General features: G+C 44.0%; 1 protein-coding gene across 3 annotated transcripts in view; it reads right to left on the bottom strand.

The window, feature by feature from the left end:
- Window positions 1–22,633, bottom strand: part of LOC119656755 (leucine-rich repeat extensin-like protein 5) — a 106,645-nt gene that overhangs the window by 6,132 nt on the left and 77,880 nt on the right. For all 3 annotated transcript variants that reach the window (XM_038063326.1, XM_038063335.1, XM_038063345.1), the window contains 5 exons: window positions 6,952–7,115; window positions 6,756–6,894; window positions 6,653–6,695; window positions 6,383–6,588; window positions 5,180–6,264 (listed from right to left, as the gene is read on the bottom strand). In XM_038063326.1, coding sequence (XP_037919254.1) covers window positions 5,180–6,264; window positions 6,383–6,588; window positions 6,653–6,695; window positions 6,756–6,894; window positions 6,952–7,115 — 1,637 coding nt within the window. The remainder of the gene's footprint in view (window positions 1–5,179; window positions 6,265–6,382; window positions 6,589–6,652; window positions 6,696–6,755; window positions 6,895–6,951; window positions 7,116–22,633) is intronic.

Raw genomic sequence — 22,633 nt, 5'->3', positions numbered from 1 at the left:
TTTTTATTCCCCGATTCCTAGGCTTTGCCGAAATTACAATGCAGAACAGCTTGGTCCTTTGAACTTCTCTACTTTAAGTAGTCTTAAACATAGTCTCCTCCTCCTGAGGACAATAATTAATTGGAGTTTTCTCTGTTTGTTGTCCGTTAAATTAAATAAATTAAACTAAATAAATAAATTATTTATTAGTTTCTCCAAGATGATACAAGTCCATCCCATATTGAGGAAGGCGGTCAAAGGGTAGTATAGGTCCCGGGGCGAAACGTGGATTGGTACCCACGATGGAGCATAAAACCTGGGAAATGCCTGCTGAACCAACACCAACAGCTCTACTACCAAACCCTATCTCCACCTCCACGTGGTGACCGCTGGGAGCTCTTTCTTGACGAAAAGCTGCAGACGGAGAAGGATGAAGGCGAGTCTCCCGCGCCTAAAAACGGGACAAATTGTACCAACTGGTCCTCCAGGTTGGGGGTTGGGTAGGGCTGACAACCCTACACGGAAAACAACCTGTTACGAAGCCACAACAGGAGCCTCGGATAGGACGGATGTTAAAACGACGGACCCGGCAACGACAAAGGAACAACGATTTGCGCATTTTCTCATGGAACGTGCGCTCCCTGTACAGAGATGAAGCTGATAAGCAGCTAGCCGATACCCTGTCCCAATATAGGGCTGATGTAACAGCGTTGCAAGAGATGCGATGGACAGGGACCGGTTTCCTGGAGAAGAGCCACTGCACCATATATTATAGCGGCCATCCAGTAAACCATGTGCTCGGAGTAGGTTTCTTAGTCAGCCAAAAAATGAAACCTGCTGTTATCGGCTTTGAAAGTATAAGCGAACGGCTATGCACTCTGCGCTTGCGAGGCAAGTTTAGAAATATAAGCCTCATAAACGTTCACGCCCCTACAGAGGAGACTGCAGAGTCGGAGAAGGATACCTTCTACGAGGCAGTAGAAAGAGCCCTCGAAGCCTGTCCCAGATATGATATCAAAATCATACTTGGGGATTTTAACAGCCAAGTAGGGAAGGAGCACGTATTCAGGCGATACGTTGGCTCCCATAGCTTACACGAAAAAACAAATGATAACGGACTGCGGACTATTCAATTAGCAGGGTCACACGAAATGGTTGTTGCAAGTACCTGGTTTGCGCGGAAAGCGGTCCACAAACATACGTGGGCCTCTCCAGACGGGACCACTTTCAACCAAATTGACCACGTGTTGATCGAACGCCGCCACCTCTCAGCCTTGATGAATGTCAGAACATATAGGGGGGCCAATATAGACTCGGATCACTATCTCGTTGGCATGGTGCTCTGAGCTCGAATAACAATACCACCTAGAATCCCCTCTGACAATCAGGTGAGAGTGAACACTGAAGCCATCCACAACACAACCCTCCGCGACACCTATAAGAGGGAAATGGATGCCGCAATAACCGCAGTCAATAGAGGACCTGGAGATGAAGCATCAACTAATGATCTTCACAACCACCTGAAGAACGTTATCATGGATACGGCCACAAATATACTTGGCCCCAGCCGCAAAAGGAGTTGGAACGGCTGGTTTGACGATGAATGTAAGCTAGCAACGGAACGGAAGAATGCCGCATACCGAATAATGTTGCATTCTCAAAGAACGCGGGCACGCGCAGAGACTTATCACGAACTCCGTCGAGCGGAGAAGCGACTTCACAGACGGAAAAAGAAGCCTGGGAGAACCAACAAGTCTGTGAACTAGAAAAGTACAGGGAGCAACCGCACCAGGCGCGGAAGTTTTACCAACAAGTCAGCAGGATGAAGCCTTATACACCTCGATGCTCATCCTGCCGAGACAAAGAGGGAAATCTGATTTCCGACAGAATGGGCATATTAGAGCGATGGGTTGAGTACTTTGATGAGCTACTGAACAACCAGAGCATCGGCGAGTTGGAGGTCCCGCCAACTGAAGACGACGGACAAATACTGCCACCACCAAGTTTAGGAGAAACAGTCCGTGCAATTCATCGGCTAAAAAATCATAAGTCGCCAGGAGCCGATGGAATTACAGCCGAATTGGTTAAATATGGAGGCGACCAGTTACACCAAGTGGTTCATCAACTTGTGCTCAAGGTATGGGACAGCGAATCAATGCCTGACGATTGGCAGCGAGGCATAATCTGTCTCATACATAAAAAGGGAGATATCACACAGTGCAGCAATTATAGAGGTATCACGTTGCTGAGTACCATCTATAAGATATTCTCCACTATCTTGCTAGGCCGGATAGCCCCATACGCCCAGAACATCATTGGCCCATACCAAAGAGGCTTCACTCCAGGCAAATCAGCAACAGATCAGATTTTCTCTCTGCGGCAGGCGATGGAAAAACTGTTGGAATATGGACAACAGTTGCACCATCTGTTCATCGACTTTAAAGCCGCCTATGATAGCATAGCCAGGGTAAAACTGTACACGGCCATGAGAGAATTCGGTATCCCGACGAAATTAATAAGACTGACTAGGCTGACCCTGACCAATGTGCGAGGCCAGATAAAAGCAGCAGGATCACTCTCAAGACCATTCGACATCAACAACGGTCTACGACAAGGGGATGCGCTATCATGCGTCCTCTTTAACCTGGCCCTCGAGAAGGTGATCCGTGATGCTGAGGTGAATGCAAGAGGTACGATCCTCTTCAAGTCCACCCAACTACTGGCCTATGCTGACGATATCGACATCATGGGAAGAACCACCCGAGACGTTCAAACTGCCTTCATCCAGATCGAGCAGGCGGCGCGAGATCTTGGGCTGCACATCAATGAAGGCAAGACAAAATACATGGTGGCAACGTCAGCACCGAAGACGAATCAACCAACAACATCAAACCGCACTGGTCAAACACAAGCACGAACAAGAATAAGGATAGGGGAATACAACTTTGAGACTGTTGACAATTTCTCCTATCTAGGGTCGAAAATCACAACCGATAACAACTACGATGATGAAATCCGCGCACGGTTGTTGTCAGCCAACAGAGCCTACTTCAGCTTACAAAGACTGTTCCGCTCGAAACGTCTCACCATAGGGTCAAAGCTCTTACTGTACAAGACTATGATCTTGCCAGTCCTCATGTAGTCCTCGGAAACTTGGGTTCTTAGCAAGAAAAATTGCGAACTCTTGGCCGCCTTCGAGAGAAGGATCCTCCGAAGAATTTTTGGCCCCCTACATGAGGATGGACGATTCCGTAGCCTACACAATGATGAAATCTATGAGCGATACCATGACCGTCCGGTTGTGGATAAAATCCGGCTCAATAGGTTACGGTGGGCGGGTCACTTAATCCGTATGGATGAAGATGATCCCACCCGGAAAGTCTATAAGGGCAATATCTATGGTAGGAAAAGAAGACGAGGCAGACCCTGCCTAAGATGGAGCGATGGCGTGGGCCAGGACGCCAGACAGCTTTTAGGGATATCGAATTGATGGACCTCGGCGCAAAACCGGGATGTCTGGAGTTCCTTATTAAGGCAGGCCTAGACCGGATACCGGTTGTTGCGCCGTTGATGATGATGATGATGATATTGAGGAAACGGACGCGATATGCTCAAACTGCAAGGGGTAACTTCACATCCTATGATACAAAAACCAATGCGGAATATTGCGTTGGGCGGGGGAGTCGAGCACAATGACCAATACCGCTGAGTGCTAAGAGGAATTGCCTATCCTTCACCTCATACACAGACACACGTTATATTTGGAGAAAGCCAATGGAGGTAAGGACGCACTATGACAGACAATAGATTTAGCGGGAGTTGTGTCCTGTGTAGGGGAGGCATTAAAGGTCAATTCGTTCCCTACACATTAGGGCAGAATGAACAATCGAGATAGCCTTGGAGAATCATCTGGGGTAAATTAATTATTACGGTAAAATACCTCCAAAATGGAATGGCAAGTCGAAACATTGAGAAGACGATTGTTCACAGGGAAGAAATCGGACTCGACTCACGTTACAAAATTTCGCAAAAGTTTTCCCCCCTTATTTCAAAAGGTTTGTCAATGAAGGTCTCTTGATTGGCTACCATTTAAGTAGCGCAAGCACAACGGTCAAATAATAGAAGAAGGAGAAAGGGGAGATTAACCAACAAGTAGGGGTAGGAAGGTCTGTTCCGTCGGCTTGTCTGACATATAAATTAAAACCAGATTGTACTCCTGGTACTACAAGAATGGGAGGTTAGTGAATAGGAATACTGCCACACTTGCACGGTTCGTTTCGGTCTCATTTCCTGCAGATAGCTTTTCAAGATCAATGTCGCTAGCCAGATAAATATTCTCACTTACAATGTCGACTACGAAGAAACATTGTCTTCGGTTATGAGACATGACTTTGTGAGAGTACTGCCTATTCTTGTTGTTCAGAGAGCACTTCATGGCTGGTAACCGACCGTGCAATGTGGCTATTTTAGAACTCAAGGTCTTATCAAGAAGAAAAGAAAGTCTCAATTGTTATGTAGATATGATGGGCTTATCGCGTGATCAAGTTGCAATGTCTTCACCGGAGGGAGAGTACATAGCTGCCCTGTTTGTAAGAAGAGGGATATTATGACACAAGCAACTACTCACAGATAGTACTCATGACAGTGAAGCTTAAGCGAATTTCAGGTCCATTGAAGCTAGGACTGAGCACAAGGAAGAATCCTATCCTAGCGTGTCCGGATAGCCGAGTGGTTAAAGTACGGAAGGTCGAGGTTTAAATCTCACTGGCAGTGGGATTTGTATCGTAATTTGACGTCGGATACCAGTCGACTCAGCTGTGAATGAGTACGTGAGTCAAATCAGGGTAATAATCTCGGGCGAGCGCAATGCTGACCATATTGCCTCCTACAGGGTTCTATAATCCTGTAGTGTACCGTTACGGTCTTGGATGAAGTGCTCCAACATACTTCAAGGCCCTGATCTAATATGGATTATTGCGCCAACGATTATTATTATTAAGAATCCTATCACTAAATCAAAGCTGCTTTAGTTGTTTATTTGGTCATACTTTTAACCTCACACAGCCATCTGGGACAGAGGTTACTGTCCTTACGGTGGAACCATCCAACGATCTACAGTCACTTGCCGTTTCTACAAACATCCTATCTTATGATTATATGTATTTCCTACAAAGGCAAAATAAAATACTAAATATCTTACATTTCCAAACGACGCCATTAGATCATCCAAACGTTTCGGAGGCGAATCTGTTTCCGTTTGTGGTTCCAAACCATCAAGAGGGAATGGAGCAGGTTGCAACAGAGGCTCCCTTTCTGATGGTGTTCCATGTGTTGTGTTTCTTGATGTGGTTGTTGATGAATACTTATAAGTGACGTTGCCTGGTTCGTTGGGATATCCAGGACCATGCGGACTGCGCGGTGATCGACTTGGCAAAGTATCATTGGGATATGTAATGACTGGTGTAGGTGATTGATCATTAGGTCTACCGCTTCCTGGTGGTCCGTACAAAGTATTCTTCGTATTTGAAGATTCATACTTGTAATAGTATGTCTGAGTTGGTCCTGGCTGTCCAGGTTGCCCTGGGTGACCTGGATGGTCTGGATATCCTGGATGTCCAGGCTGACCCACCGGAGAGGGATGCTGATGTGGTGGTGATCCAGGACCGTAATTATTGGGTGGATATTGGTTAACATTTGTGTTTGTGATGTTCTCCTTGTAGATTATTGTAGTGTTCGGTCCTGGTTGTGGACTAGATTCACGTGGCCGTGGTCCAGTACCTGATGGATAACCTGGTGAACCAGGATAAAGCGTGTTGGTGGTTTCTGTAGTATTTTTCTTGTGAATGACTCTAGTTGTTGTGGATGGTGGTATTGGTGAAACAGATGGTTCCCTACCCGGTGGATAACCGTCAGTGCTATCCACCGTATTGTAGCTTTCTGTTTTGAAAACAACCGACGGTGGTACCTCCCTGTTTGGAGGATACGTGGTATTTGTTGTATTGTGCTGTTCGTTTTTGTAGAGGAGAGTTTTCGTTTGGGTTGGTGGTGTATCAGCTGGTATTTCATAGGTATATGTTCGCACGGTAGTTGTGACTTTAGTTCCTGGAACCGGCAAAATGTCATCTGAAAGCGGTACTTTCCTTAGATCGTCTGGTAGGACCGAGGTATCAACAGTGACAGTTTTTGTAGTGTATGGTGAAGTAGCACGTTCTCGGTTTGTATCCGAAGAATAGTTGTAACGGTTGATGGTATTTGTTGTTCTAATTGTTTCAGTTTCGGGTAAAACTGAAAATAGAGAATCTGTTAGGTAGGTAGGTAGGATCTAAGAAAATGATATATGGATTTTTTACTAATTATTTTATTATTCTATTTATAACTTCTAATAAGAGATCCATAAGCTTACCTGGTTCAAATGACACATCTTTTACAGTTCTAGTTTCTGTTGTTTTCATGTAAGATGGGCTTTTCGGTCCTGCTCGACCAGATGATCTTAAAGTGGAACTAGCGCTTGGTGGATCGAAAACGAGTTCACGCTGCACAGTTGGTTTTCCGCCACTAGTGGAAGTTGTGTATACCCTCGTTGTTTTGGTCACGGTAGAACCAGGTTCACTATAAAATTGAAGAGAACCTTGATCAGAGACAATTTTTTTGTAAGTACTAGTAAAATTCTTACACCAAGCCAGGATCCAGACGAATATCGTTGACATGGCTATAATCTGTAAAATGAAAGGAAACAAGTAGAATTCTCCCTCAAGTAGGCAATTTCAGAGCCTTACCCCTCTCGCGAGTGATTTCCCGCTCATTTTTCAAATCTTGCAGTAACGAGTCCAACTGATTGGTATTTGGATTTGAACTGTATGACACTGGACCCGTAGAGTATTGGTAGTTGGATGTTTTATAAACCCGGTCAGTAGTCTAAAAGAGTGGGGGTGGTTAGCTATTTAGTTTGCCATCCACTTTTGAATATCTTACCGAATTGGGACTTTTAGAACGTTCTCTAATGACAGTGGTTGAATTAGATGGAGACAAATATTCGATGTCTCTGGTTGTTGTTCTATACGAAGAATCATTCCTGAGGCCATTGTATGGACTTTCACTCCCCGAAACCGTAGATTGAAGATCTTCGAGAAGATAATCTGTAAACGAAAAAAATACAATATTTGTAAAATTAACGTTTTTGTTACATTAAGATGATTCTCAATAATCGTCAGCGGCCCTATTAGGCATTCTCGTACGTGAGAGGACTGCTAAGGGGAGACTTTATTCAGTTGTCGATGCACAGCTGATATCTAAGTGAGAATTTAATGCAACCTGAGTCATCATAAATTGAGTCTATCATTTGGATTCAGTTTGCGAATAAATTATTAATGGTGGGATGATATAATTTCCGTTGGTGATATTTGTTTAATTGTAAACGTCCACGCATTAGAGAGCAATTAAAGTTTTTATCTATGACACCATCAGAATTTATAATTTGATTTGTTCGATTCACGTAGAAATTCAAATAAAAGTTGTATTACTTTTGTCTGTAGACATATCGTTCATGTTATGTTAAAATTCCCATTTTCGTAAATTCCTAGAGAAATACCCCAAGATGGTGGAGAACCACAGGTTTTTGGTAGGCAGAGTAGGTGATTAAATGTCCGGCATGCAGATTTACTGAATGCTAACGAAAGTACTAGCTTGGCTGGTAATTTATGTGATGCCGACACCACAATGACCAACTGGAAGAGGAAGAGTTTTTTTGATGTCCTGTCTAAGAAATCGTTCGCTGGATGCATGTATGGTATGCATCATATGGTAGCCGACGCTAAATTCAATTAACAAAAAGCTACTGGCACAAATCCAAAGGCTTGGCTGCTAAAGCATTATTTGAGCGATTAGAACTACCCCTTTTGCATCATTTGAAGATACCTTAAATCTATCTTGCATTTACTTACTAGCAGCAGATAGACGCATTGGTACTATTGTGGATTATATTTATAGATTAATCTTTCAGGAGATTATTATTATTCTGTTAAGGGAAAGTCGCACCGCGTCCTTGAAGAACTATTGTGCCCCTTTTACTGGTTATAGTGTACCTTTGATCATAGTATCTCAAGCAGGCCTATAACCGTTAGGAACTTTAGTATGTTCCCTACTTCCAGATCTTTCAGCTTTGCATCTGGCATTAAGTGTTCTCCCAGATGCTTCGACCTACTTTGCACAAGTGCCGGACACTGTCCCAGGACATGTATAGAGGTTTCGTCATCCTCCTCAGAATACCTGAAGGCAGTGTTCGTAGATATCCCTAGCTTCCCTAGGTGGTAGTTCAGCCGACAATGACCAGTGAGAATTCCCACTATGATTCGATGGTTCTTTTTGATGAGGTTTAAGCAATCCTTTGTACGTATGGATTCGTATCGCCCAATAAGCACTCTGGACTGCTCCATCCCTGGTAGGCCCGCCCAGTATAGTTCCCTCAACCGTTTCCGATTTCACAGAAGGATTCTGGCCCGAGTAAAGGCGTCCTTGCTCCCTTCTTGGCTAGTTCGCCCGCTGCCTCGTTGGCTTCCAATCCAGCATGGCCTGGAACCCAAAGTATCCAGACATTGCTGGACGAGCCTAGTGTATTCAGTCTCTGAAGGCATTCCCATACCAGTTTACCTGGTTGGACCTAAGTGCCTTGATTGCTGCTTGGTTATCGGTGAGAATCGCTATGTTCTGCCCCCTATAGTTCCTTTGTAGATTAGAGGAGGCACATTTGTCTATGGCGTATATTTCCGCCTGGAATATTCTGTACCTGCCCATTCGCTCAACGTATATTTTCCTTGGACCAATGACACCGGCACCCTCTCCCTCTGCTGTGAGGGATCCGTCAGTGCACCAAGTAATCAGTTGCTAGTTTAAGCCGTATATCGCAGCCCCGCGCTCCCAGTTTGCCTTGTTTCAAATTACTTATCGAAGTGAAACCTCGTTGTCATGTTATCCCTTGGTATCAGTAATTCGGGATACCGCCAAGAAAAAATATCAATCTTCCTTCAATTTAGGCAGCTCCCTGCCTCACTCATACTACCGGCTATCCTGAATATTGCCCTCCTTGCTTTCATCTGTATGTGCAGATGGAGAGGGGTTAATCCCAGAAGGACCTCCAGGGATGCCGTTGGGTATGTCCGCTCCATAGGTAATCATTGGTCTTACTATTGCAGTATATATCCAAAGTAGTATTTTCGGGCTGCAACTTCATTTTTTTCCTGCTATGGATCTGCAAGTCATCAGAGCCCTCGTAGCTCTCCGACAAGTGTTTCCGACATGTGTCTTCCAGAGTCATTTTTGGTCTAGCGTAATTCCCAAATATTTGACCTCTGTTTCTCGTTTCACCTCCATATCATGTAATGTTATGGCTTTCAGGTGATCAAGCTTACACCTCCTAGCGAATGGTACTATGGTGGTTTTGGCTGGGTTGATCCGCAGTCCCACCTCCCTGCACCAGAATCCAGTTTGGATTCTATCACATAGGGTATCTTCATATTTGCCCCTACAGATTAAAACAATGTCGTCCGCGTAACCCTGGACTTGTATTCCAGTATTTGTTAACACGCCCAGGAGTTCATCCACTACCATACTCCACGTAAGCGGCGATAGTATCCCGCTCTGTGGACAGCATTGAGTGGTGTTCATGACAATAGAATTTGTATCTGTCGGTATTTCTATTTGCCTGCTTTCTAGCATTTTGCCCATCCAGAATGCCAGGGTGTTTCCCACTCCGTTGCCGCTCAGGGCATCTTGTATCTCTGCTTGCGATGTGTTGTCAAATGCTCCTTCGATATCTAAAAACGCGCACAGTGCAATTTCTTTTATTTCTATGGCATCCCTTAGTACCTTTGTCAGCTGATACAGAGCAGTTTCAGTTGACCATCCTTGCCGGTAAGCGTATTGACAGCTATGTAGGGGATTACGCTCCACCGTTTTGAATACGAACGATGTTAGGCAAATTGGTCTGAAAGATTTAGTGTGAAAAGGATCATTTTTACCCGTTTTCGGAATAAATACCACTTTTGCCCGTCCCCATGCCCTTGGTATGTATCCCAGTGCTATGCTCCCCCTTACCACCCTCAGAAGAGACTCTAAGATAATTCCTAGGCTTCTCTGGATAAGTGCTGGGAAAATGCTATCTACTCCGGGAGATTTTAGTGGTTTAAAAGTTCCCACTGTCCATCTTAGCCTAGTTTCTGAGCATACCTCTTTTGTTAGTTTCTAGCTCCCCTTCTTTCCCCTTTTATTCGTTGTTGGGGTGTCAGGTAGAACATTCTGCTAGGAGATACACTCCGTGATAATCCGTAAAAGCACTACTGGTTCTTTTGAATTACGGATATAATAATTTTTACTGATGGTAGAGAGATCTTAATTATGGGTTTGTTTCGAAAAATCCCTCGTATGATTGACGACCACTTTCCAGACGAAGGCACCCAGTTTACTGCCAGGAGAAAAATATCTCAGACACCATTCGAACCTGTTTGGACAATTGAACGGCAACGGTACTAGCATGAAGTAGCAATACAATTACTTCGTGTGAGGTACAATGGTTGCTACGTATATTGTGGCATCAGCAAAAGTAAACTAGTGACTACAGATATCGGGTGGCTGAACAACTCAAAGTAGTAAATGAGAATAAGTTATGAGCAGAAATATGCTGATTGTTCTTTCTACTAAAATTTTCTTCTTGAAGTCTTGAGTCAGTGTATAGTCCTTTTGTGTGAGTTTTTTGATTTCAATTTTGGTTTAACAATATTGCACATCCTAAAGAACTTTTGAGCCCCTCTACAGGTTTTGGTATACCTATAAACTACAGCATGTCGCTTAAACCTACAACGGACAGGAACTTTATTACGTTTCCTACGTCTAAGTGTTTCAACTTGGCATCTGCTATTAACATCAGAGTTCTCCCAAGTAACCCAACCCACTTTGCACAAGTGCCGGACACTGTTCCATAACATGTGTGAAGGATTCATAATTCTCCTCCAGAATCTAACGAAAGTGTCGGTAGATATCCCTAGTTTTCCCGGGTGATAGTTTAGCCTGCAATGACCAGTCAGTATTCCCACTACTATTCGAGCTGAGGGTTTTGAGTCTGTTAAGGCATTCCCATATCAGTTTGGAATTTAGCTGGTAGTTTTAATGTGGCGCGGCAGGATCTGCAGCATTCGAAATTTATTTCGGATGTTGCGGATGCGGACGGGTAGATGGCGCTGAACTCAGAAACTCTCCACTCACTCGTTTTCAGAACGCAACAGGGGAGTGGAGAACCAGCGGTAAAAAAATGCCGTTGGTTGGGACAGTAAGGACCGCATGGAAATAAGTCGGTCTCTTCTGTATCCAACCGCGGCTCTGAACACTTCGGCTCGCTCGTGACTTAAATTCAAAATATTGTAATCAATTACAACTCGGCAGATTTCGCGCTAGTAAATTCTATCTCATTTAAAGTTGACGAGAGTTTGTGAGTCATTTGCTTGAAACACGCATAACGTGAAGAACTTTCCAATTTTGAGGACAATTTCACTAAAAGGTAATACTTAAGTGGTGACCCCGATAAAAAAAAGAAGTGACAAATTGTCCGCCATCGCCGCCATTGGTGAAGTTCTATTAACGACAAAATTCGTCCGAGCAACACGGCAGAAATAGAACTTCCAAACACTGAGAAATTCATCAAAAATATCAGTAGACCGTACGGCAAGCGATTTTCACGCGTTCGCATCTACAGTTGAGTGTCGAGTGCCGTTGTAAACATCGCGAAAACACTTGACTCTTTATTACCTGAAAAATATATTTCGTGTGTTCAGCAACTACTGAAAGACGGAATAACCCCATTTCCGTACAAAGTAGCAAAGGCATTGGATCCCGATATATATCGTAATATTGAATTTGATGCATGGAGCGAACAACGAAAAGAGCAGCGCTTTAAAAATTGGTATACGGGAGGCTCTAATCTGCAGATTGGTGTGAAATGCCTGGTGAAATTGGGGTCGTCGCAAAGTAATCTCTACAATTGTCACATCCAAGATATGTCTCCCGAGAAAGGACCATGTCTTGTCTATATTGAAGAGCTGGCTCAGAAGCATACGGTTCCATATGAATCGTTACAACCGTTACCGTCAGAGCTTGCTAAGCCATGGCCGCTGCCATTCCGGTATCAAAAACATATTGATAGATGTCCGGAAAAAATTGGTTCAAATGATGGAAAAAAGTGCCGTAAATTGAATGGAAAAAGCAGATACCGCGAACTCATCTCTACTATCAAAAAGGAAATTTACACAGAAGACGAGATCACATCAAGCAAAGAGGATGTTTCTTATCAGCTGAAGCAATTCACGTCGATACAGCATTACTATCCACAGTCGTACGAGATGATAACGATGCCGTTCAATGTTGATCACTCTAACAATGGTGATAATAACCGACAGTCGCGACGCAATAGTGCGAACTCAGCCTTATCTCACTTAACTAGTGGCACCGACACTAAACGCGATTCAAAGAAAGAAGATGAAAAAGACTTGGATTTTGATTCAAGTGATCATTTTGTGGCGTATGGGCATGAAGGATACCCGGATTCGTTTTATGCTTATCCTTACGAAAATGGTGTAATCCATGCAGGCTCTCATAATCCTTTCTATTGCATGTATAATAATCAACCATTCCCGACTCCGCCAGGCCCAGTGGTTCCTCATGGGGTTTACGTGCAGCCGGCATCATCAGGCTTCCAGCCAGTCTCCAGTGCATATTTTCCAACATTGGGAACCCTTCCTCCACCCCCTCCACCAATTTTTTCGGTTATGACATCAACTTCATCGAATACTATGACAACTTCTAATGTATGTCGGCATCATACAGGGACACTGGCTACACTTCCAGGACGAGTTAATTTTGCAGCAACACGTTCTATTTTACCATCAGGGGATGATTTGCCTCAGGATATACCTACATTACGGTTCTTCTATAATTTAGGCTTTGATTATTTTCAAATGCAGAAAACAACAGAAGCGAACACTACTAGCGAGAAGAACGATGCGGTAAATAGATTGGCAACCGATATCCGATTCCACTCATCCACGACTTTGCGCATCACCTCGCGAATTGCCGCATCTTTTCGACCTTGGACTTAGCCAAGGCATACCACCAAATCCCAGTAGCTCCTGAAGACATTCCAAAGACGGCAATATGCACACCCTTTGGACTCTTTGAGTTCATCCGAATGACTTTCGGATTGTGCAATGCGGCGCAAACCTTTCAAAGGTTCATTCACTCAGTCCTGCGAAACCTCGATTTCTGTTTCGTCTATTTGGATGATGTTTTGGTCGCTTCTTCTACTGAGTCTGAGCACTTAGCCCATCTCGAGTGCATTTTTCAACGTCTCCTTGAGGCCGGTTTAGTCTTAAACGTTGAGAAGTGCAAATTCCTTCAAAAACAGGTGAGATTCCTCGGCCACTCCATTTCCTCTGAAGGAATACAGCCCGACCCAGACAAGGTGCAAGCAATCACAAGCTTCCCGCGTCCAAAAACAGTGAGGGAGTTGAGGAGGTTCTTGGGCATGCTAAACTTTTACCGTCGTTTCCTGCCCAAGGCCGCCCATCACCAGTCCGTTTTGAACGCGTACTTGTCTGGCCCCAAAACAAAAGACACACGAGAGATTGTGTGGTCTGAAGAGGCTGTCTGCGCGTTCAATAAATCCAGACAGCAACTGGCTGATGCTACACTTTTGGCATTTCCTCATCAAGATGCACCCCTAGCCGTTTTTGTTGATGCCTCTGACATCGCAGTAGGTGCTGCCCTTCACCAAAAGGTGGACCAAGTTTGGCAGCCGTTGAGCTTCTTCTCGAAGCAGTTGAATCCCGCTCAACGGAACTACAGCACCTACGATCGCGAACTGCTCGCCGCATACCTGTCCATCAAATACTTCCGTTTCTCCCTAGAAGGCAGGCCGTTCACAGTGTTCACGGACCATAAGCCTCTCACGTTCACTTTGAAACAGAAGCCCGACAAAGCGTCCCCTCGTCAGCTTCGACACCTGAGCTTCATAAGCCAGTTCACGTCAGACATCCAGCACGTGTCCGGGAAGGACAACATTGTTGCTGACGCTTTGTCTCGTGTCTCCGAAGTTAACATCCCCGCCTCACTCGATTTCTCGGCTATTGCCAAGGCGCAAGTGGATGACGCAGCACTTCAGAGCCTCAAGTCCAACCCCAAATACAAATTTCGGGAGTTGCCCATCTTCGGCTCAAACCTCTCGCTCTGCTGCGAAGACTCGGAAAAGGGACCTCGGCCATACATTCCGGCCACATTTCGCAAGGAAGTGTTCCACGCAGTTCACGACTTGGCGCACCCCGGCATCAGGACAACAAACCGGTTAGTCACCGGAAAATACTTCTGGCCCTCCATGAACAAGGATATCAATTCCTGGGCCAGAGAGTGCATCGCATGCCAGAAGTGTAAAGTCTCCAGGCATGTAAGGAAAGAAGTGGGCTCATTCCCCCGCACTACCAAGCGTTTCCACACCATACACCTCGACATAATAGGGCCTTTGCGAGACTCGCACGGTTACAAGTATTGCCTCACAATCATCGACAGGTTCACGCGGTGGCCTGAGGCAATACCTCTGAAGGACATTACGGCGCAATCTTGTGCCGAAGCCCTCTGCCGAGAGTGGATACCTCGCTTTGGCGTCCCTGCAGTGATCATCACTGACCAGGGAATGCAATTTGAGTCCACCCTTTTCTCCGAGTTAGGCAAACTCCTGGGTTTTAAACGCCAGCGGACTACTGCATACCACCCGCAGTCCAATGGGATGCTAGAACGTTGGCACCGGACGCTGAAAGCCGCCATTATGGCACGCGACGACAAGTCCTGGACGCAAGTCTTGCCTCTCGTCCTACTCGGCCGCCGAGAGGAATTTGCTGCCAGCCCCGCGGAGCTGGTTTACGGGGAGAACCCAAGACTCCCAAGCGATCCGGTCTTCGACAAGAGATCGGGTCTCACGGAGTCGGGGTTGGTGCGTCTGCTGAGGGACAATCTCCGACGCATCAAAGCGCCACCACCCACTCGACACTCGTCCATACCTGCTTGTTCGCCCAAGGAACTGGACACGTGCACGCACGTGCTGATCAGGACGGATGCCGTCCGGAAGCCGCTGCAGCCTCCATATGAGGGCCCGTACCGCGTTCTCGAGAGGGGAGAACATTTCTTCCAGCTCGAGATCGGTGGTCACAAAAAGGCGGTCTCTTTGTCCAGGCTGAAACCCGTGTGCGCCCCGAAGCAACGTCGTGTCCGCTTTGTGGATTAACGGCGAACGAAGTTCGGGGATCCGTCGCCGAAACCCCCTAGGTTTCGTCTGGGGGCGGAGTGATGTGGCGCGGCAGGATCTGCAGCATTCGAAATTTATTTCGGATGTTGCGGATGCGGACGGGTAGATGGCGCCGAACTCAGAAACTCTCCACTCACTCGTTTTCAGAACGCACCAGGGGAGTGGAGAACTAGCGGTAAAAAAATGCCGTTGGTTGGGACAGTAAGGACCGCATGGAAATAAGTCGGTCTCTTCTGTATCCAACCGCGGCTCTGAACACTTCGGCTCGCTCGTGACTTAAATTCAAAATATTGTAATCAATTACAACTCGGCAGATTTCGCGTTTAAGTTGACGAGAGTTTGTGAGTCATTTGCTTGAAACACGCATAAGGTGAAGAACTTTCCAATTTCGAGGACAATTTCACTAAAAGGTAATACTTAAGTTTTAAGTACCTTAATAGCAACTTGGCTGTCTGTTAGAATAGCAATGCTCTGCTCCCCATAGTTTCTTTCGAGGTTGAATGGGGCACATTTGTCTATGGCATATATTTCCGCGTGGAACATGTTGGAATGTATATCCATTGGTGCAAAATGCGTTTTTCTTGGACCAATGACCCCGATGCCTGCTTGTTTACCGTATGTCAATGCCACGTTCACTCAGTTTGCTCCAACGGGTTTCACACTTCTTATCGAAATAAAACCTAGTTGTCATGTTATCCCTTGGTGTCAGTAATTCGGGATGAGGTCTAGAAAGAATATCAATTTTCCTTCAATTTAGACAGCTCCCCGCCTTACTGGTACTCTTGGAGATTAAGAAGATCGCCCTCCTTGCCTGCATCTGTATGTGGCCCTGCTTTTTGTTTTTAATCCAGTTGTTCTACGGCATAGATATTGTTGTTTTGACTGAAAGAGTGATAGCTCTCTTGGTTTCATCTGTTGTTTCTCTTTATTTGACGGCTTGATCCATCAATAAAACTGAGGCACTACAAACTTTTCTTGCTCCTATTTTTCTTTTCCACTCGTTTGCTGAAAATTTTATATTGGTAGTTAACTTGACAAAGGCAAATTGTGACTGCTGTTTCGACACTCGTGATGTTTCAGCATAGCTATTCAAAAAGTATCAAAAGGAGAAGCGAGAATAGAGTAAGGGGTTGACATCACTTTGGTAAATATATCTGCGTAAAATTCCAATACCACTAGTGTTAGCCCTTCAGAATATGGGCGCTCTTCCAACAGAATCTGCAGAAAGTATCCGTAGATATCCTTGACCCCCTTGGGTGGTAATTTAGCCTGCAGTGGACAAAAGGTATTCCCACTATTATTGTTAAACTCTTCTTGATGAGGGTTAAAGAATCCTGCGAGTGCTTCGATTCGTACCTCCCCTATGAGCACTCTCGATTGTTGCATTCCTGGCCCAATATAGTTCGTTCAACCTGTCCTCTTCATTCCTTAGAGATACGGCCATGAACCGTTCCCCGATTCCACGAAAACGTTATGGTCTATATTGCCGCGTTTTTGCCCTGTTCTGGCTAGCCCATTCATAACCTTCGAATCTAACACGGTCAAGAACGCATAGTATTCAGACTTTATTGTGCAAACCAAGCGTATTCAATTTATTAAGGCATTTCCATACTAGTTTAGATCTAAGTGTCCTGGTAGCTGCCTGGCTTTTGGTTAGAATCACAATATTATGCCTCCGAGCGTTCTTTTGGAGATTAAAGTAGACGCACGTACTTATGGCGTCTATTTCCATGTGAAACGTAATTGATAGGTTCGAAGTACTTTTTTTGCACCAATGACTTCAACACTCGCTCCCTCTGCGATGGGGCGCCCATTAGTGGACTAGGTAATCACTTATTGGTTTAAGCTGTAGGTCACCGCCTTGCTTTTCCATGCCCTATTGCTCTACCGTGTTTCAATTTTCTTGTCGAATGAAGGTCATTGTTCATTGTCACCTAGAAAAAATATCCTGCTTTCGGTTTAGGGAGTTCTCGGCGTCGCTGATACCCCGAGACATTCCGAAGATTTCTTTGCTAGCCGCCTCTCTACAAAAATGAAGTGGGGCAATTACAGAAGGACCTCTAGAGACGCTGTTGAGCATATTCTCATTGGGAGTCTTTGAAGCTTGTCTGCCGATATTCGTTCGAGTTGCTTACATTACGGCTCGAAAGGTAATTATTGGCCCTACTATTGCAGTATATATCTACTAGTTCAGTAATTTCGGGGTGCATCGTCAATTCTTCCCAGCAAAGGACTTGCAGATTATCAAAGCCTTCCGACATATGGTCCCAACATGAGTCTTCCAGAGTAGTTTCTGGTAAATGCCATAGGTCCTGAACGGTCAAAATTCGCCACTTTTTCGATTTATTATGTAGTCCTGCCCACGTAATAGACAATGGCCATTTGACGGTCCTTAAATGAACCAATTAATGACCTTGTTTTGGAAGAGAAAGAAAAGCCTAGGTGTGGGATGCTGATGTAGGTGCAATACAGTATCAATCATTAGAAAGCACAACCTTAATTACTTGACAGTCATTACAATGGTGCGGGTTAAGAAAGGTGAGTTGGGCCCTTGGTAGCTCGTTCCTTTACAAACCGTTGATGAAGCTTCAGAATTGGACTGAGGTGAGCATAAAAACTTAATCGTTGAGCGACATGGTGTGAAATTTTACTGAGGCTAAGGCAGAATGTTAAATGAGAAAAAAAAAAGAAAACCATTCAACTGCACATACAAGTAAATTAATATTAAAATAATGTTTATAATTAATTGTAGCTGTGTGGAAAGAGTTCGAAAAATTTCTTAGGGTATTTGCAGATCTTCAGACAGCTGTTAGTCTTCACTAAACCCAATGGCGAATGGAAATTTTGTGGGGATTACAAACGTCTAAATACCTAACGATTCCAGACCGATACCCTGTTCCACTCATCCACGACTTCGCACGGTCTATCGCTGACTCGACCTTCGATTTAGTAAGGCATATCATCAAATCTCGTTAATTTTCAACAATATGCTGTTCGACTGTACAATGCGCTACAAGTCTTTCAGAGATTTATCCACCTATACTACGGAACCTCTACTTTTGTTTCGTTTTCGTTTGAGCATTTAGAGCACCTCGGCGTGCCCAGATATCTGGACTCTTGTACGTAAGTCCTAATTAGGACGGGCGCTTCCCAGAGACAGTAGCAGCCACTTTACGACAACCTCTATGAGGCGCCTCGAGCAAGACCCACATCACTTCAACTTCGATGTCGAAGGCATGTTCAAGAGGGTCTTCCTGGCTAAAGCCTTTCCTTCCGAAGGAAAATTCAACCAGGAAGAAGGGTGCGCGACACGTCCGTTTTGACTTACGCTAGTCGAACTCTCATAATTTTAATCACTAATACACTAATGATATTTGGAAAAAAAATCTATGCATATTTTAATAAATGGATTGACGATAGCCTTTGGAATGCCAGGCACGACCGCTTAATACCTTCTTAGCGGGTCGTGTCTACACCTTATCGCATCCTGAGAGCTGGTATTAGATGGTACACCCACATTTTTGCCAATTAACTAATTCCATTTCCGCATAGAGGCGGACAGATTGGTGGCAGACTACCAGTCTGCGAGCTGGAAGTGAGTAGTGCAGCAGAGCGAAATTTTAGAGGGGTGTCTCTCAAGCAAGTTCTCTAACCAATTGCATAGCTATTCTGCTGAATCTGAAGAAGAGGTAAACATGAAATGCATCTTAGGAAATCCTCAGTCTGAGAATCGAGGTTGTGATTTAGATTTGTTCTGTTGGAATTGTCGGCATGAAAGTCTGTTGGGGCCTTCTGCGGTATGGTTCATGCCGGAAATTAACTAGGTTCCAATTTGTCGGGTAGAGACGCAATAGTTTCTCAACATTGTCCCCGCTAGGCCGTACGTACATATGACTCCATCTTCAAAGTTTTAGGTTACATGCTTTGGTCCCCAGAAGCAAGTGAGAGTAGAGTTTCCAATCCCATTCTCGGTAGTATACCTCAAGAGTTGGTCGTTTCTTGTTTTTGCCTTTGGGACTTACCATCTCGATTGCCTCCCGAAAGTCTCTGGACCTACGGGCCTTTGAGACTATATGCTGATAGGCATTGTTATCCGAACTCCTGAGGGGTGTCTTTCGTTACGTTCTAGTGAAGCCGTAATTTCTTCGTTTAAATGATTGAAAAATTTAATATTCTTTTTTCTTCGTCAGGAAGAAGTGACGGGTGAGATGAATCTTTGATGGATTACGGAGGTAGTCGGCTAAATGTTGTGCCGTTGCGTCCTTATTGATTCATTCTCACTTTGTCCTCGGATTTCAAGTGAAGACGGTCGAATTCTCGCTATATTTGATTTGATTACCTAATACTTTGCGGCGGGGAGCAACTCGATTGATGTTTCTCCGTGCTCCCATAGTGCTTGGGTGGGGATTTTCTTGCGTACATTTTACAGCCTACTTTTTGAAATGGTCATCCATAAGTTTTGCGGAAGTTGTATAGAGTTGAACATCTGTTTGATTAGATTGTTTTACCCTTATTATTTATTCTCTTTTGATATTTCTTTTGCATTTTTTATTATATTGGGTTTTATCATTTATTTTTGCCTTTGTTGGATTATTTTATTTTCCATTCCACACTTTCTCTTTCTTTAAGGTTTTGTGAAAAACAAAAGCTTATTAAAATCAATTTACGGTCTGCCACATGCGTTTTTTTTGGAAACGGTGTAAACTGTAAACGCTCACGCATATAGTGAGTTACATCATTCTACGTATAATTTAAGGAGGAGGTTTCCATACATGCAAAAGGGGGTATAATTTTTTTTACCAAATGTGGTCATGTGGGGTATCAAATGGAAGGTCTCGGTTAGTACTTTCCGAAGCCGCTCTTAGTTTTGACATTTGTTGGAAAGGGGCAGTGTGAGGGGGGAAAGTGATTATTTCTTTCACGGACCCATTCCCAGAAACTACCCAACCGAAAAATCTGAAAATAATAAAAAAGTTGCCATGATATGGTGTCCAGGATCCGAAATACTTTCCAAATAAAGTTAACAATAATATATTAATACAATTTTTAATAATTTAATTTAGTTCAACTTAGGATCAGCGAATTATGCAGCAATATATCCTACCCATGGATGCCAGATTCCGACCAGACTACATATATAACTATTAGGAATAGGACGATGCCGACCCAGCTTTAGAACGCCAGGCCCGATGACTTAATACCTTCTCAGTGAATGGTGTCTATACAATTATCGCATCCTGGGAGCTGATATTTGATGGCACCACCAACATTTTTTTTCATGGGTGGAGGCGTTGCCACGTCAACTCTCCAAGGGATTTTGGTATGCTATGTACTTATGAACATACCCAATTCAGAGATAGACCAGCAGATTGGTACTGGGATTACTACCAGCCTGTCGGACGAATCAGTGCATATATTCTCATGAGACCTTTCGTCAGCAATTCAGGGATTCTGTAGATAATGGGGATACCCTTAAACTGATGCGAGAGCGCAAGGAAGGTTCATCCGAAGATTTCGACAGCTACTATAAAGTTGCGCGTTCGCTAGCCAATATACTAGATAATCTTTCACGGCAGACAAATTGGTAGAGTTGATACATCGTGGGCTGAGACTCGACATTCAGAAGCAACTTGTCTATTTTCCGGCTGCCGGTTCACGGGCTGCGTGAGTTAGTGAAGTTTTAGAGTAGTATTTCTCACGCAGGTTCTCTAAACAATTGCGTAGCTAAAGAGGAGGTAAGGATGAAGAGCATCTTAGGAAATTCTCAGTTTGAGAATCGAGATTGTGATTTAGGTTTGGTCTGTTGAAATTTTCGGCAAATTGGACATATGTTTGAGAGATTATTCGGAGGATACTAAGGTCTTCTGCTACGTCTGCAGGTTCCCTTTATGTCATTACAATATTTGCCATCAGCCCCTATGTGAGGCATAGCCTCGCTTCCTGGCAACACATGCCCCCATTTCCCGAGAAGTTAGTACTCTTTTCCCACTTTTGTACGCTACGTAACATTAAAGCGAATCATCCGCCATCCATCCTGGGGAAGTAGGTTCCATTGCATGGCATAACCCGTTGTCTTTTCTAAATGTGACCTATTCATTGCCACTTTTACCTTCGCACATTCTCAACTTGACAGATTGGTTGAGATAGTTGTATTTTCAGATTTTGGATAAAACAGCAAAGGCAGACCCGTTGAGTGGCATTATGTTCGGTTCCACCGCCGGCAAAAATAACGGTACCTAGAAATAAGGAGTAATAGACAATAATGTTTCCCCTCAGCACATTGTTTATGCGGGCGCGACGTTGAGGGTGAAACTTGGGTGGCCTAGTAAATTCGTAAGGTTTTAAAGCTCGTGTAGATCCTGGCTGATATACATACAGCTTTTTTTAGTGCGATTTAGAACTATACCCCAGTATCAAAAATAGTAAATCTTGAAGTCAATTCAAAATGCCCTTGCACGTATCGGCTTCAATAAAGCGTAACTAACAAATGGAATGCATATCATCCCCTGTCGTTTTAATTCTAGCCACATCAATAAACTAAAAATAGTTTTGAGATAATATCTACAATTCAATTGCAAGTAGTAGTTTTAATTGTAATGCTGTCTCGGAAAATGTTTTCAATTAAAATTCATCTCAATTTCATCTTCAATGTCAACCAAACCTACAATTGTTCACGCAACGACAGACACAGTTGCTGATAACTTGGAACATCATTGTTCTGTCTTTCAAGTCATCACTTGGAATCATCATAACATCAAATTATGTAATTTTCAATTAATTATTAATTACGATGTCTACTGGACGATAGCATACGGATCAGCAATTATCACGTTGCCTACTAAGTGCCACCCTCTTGAATGAAGTTAGTAAAGGTCGCTTGCTATCTCCTCTGGCATTCGTGATTTGTCCGATGAATCATTGTTACATTGAGGACGCATGAATATATTGAATACACATAAAAGAGGAGCATTAAAACTATAATTGACGGAACGTGACCATTGAATTTTGACTGGTCACTTTGTCACCTCGTTACAATACGCCCAATCAGGTGGGGGTTCATCAACCTATTGATTGTCTATTATATGTAGATGTGCCAAAGTTACACCTTTCTGAAAGTATAGGATGTGTAACGTCATAAAGGTGGGGAATTTCCATTGGTTCTCTCAGAATTTTCATGAACTTTAATCATTAAATTTCTTCAAAGAAGATTCCAACATTTTCGTAGAAACGTGAAGGTTACCGTCCTCTTAGATGAAGAGCGAAATTTCGGATGAAGTGGCAGAATCGATTGAGTTGGTTGTGCTAGGCCTTGGATATATT

The sequence above is a fragment of the Hermetia illucens genome, chromosome 1, assembly GCF_905115235.1.
Source record: "Hermetia illucens chromosome 1, iHerIll2.2.curated.20191125, whole genome shotgun sequence".
Lineage (NCBI taxonomy): Eukaryota > Metazoa > Arthropoda > Insecta > Diptera > Stratiomyidae > Hermetia > Hermetia illucens.
This window is presented reverse-complemented; position numbering and strand designations above follow the sequence as displayed.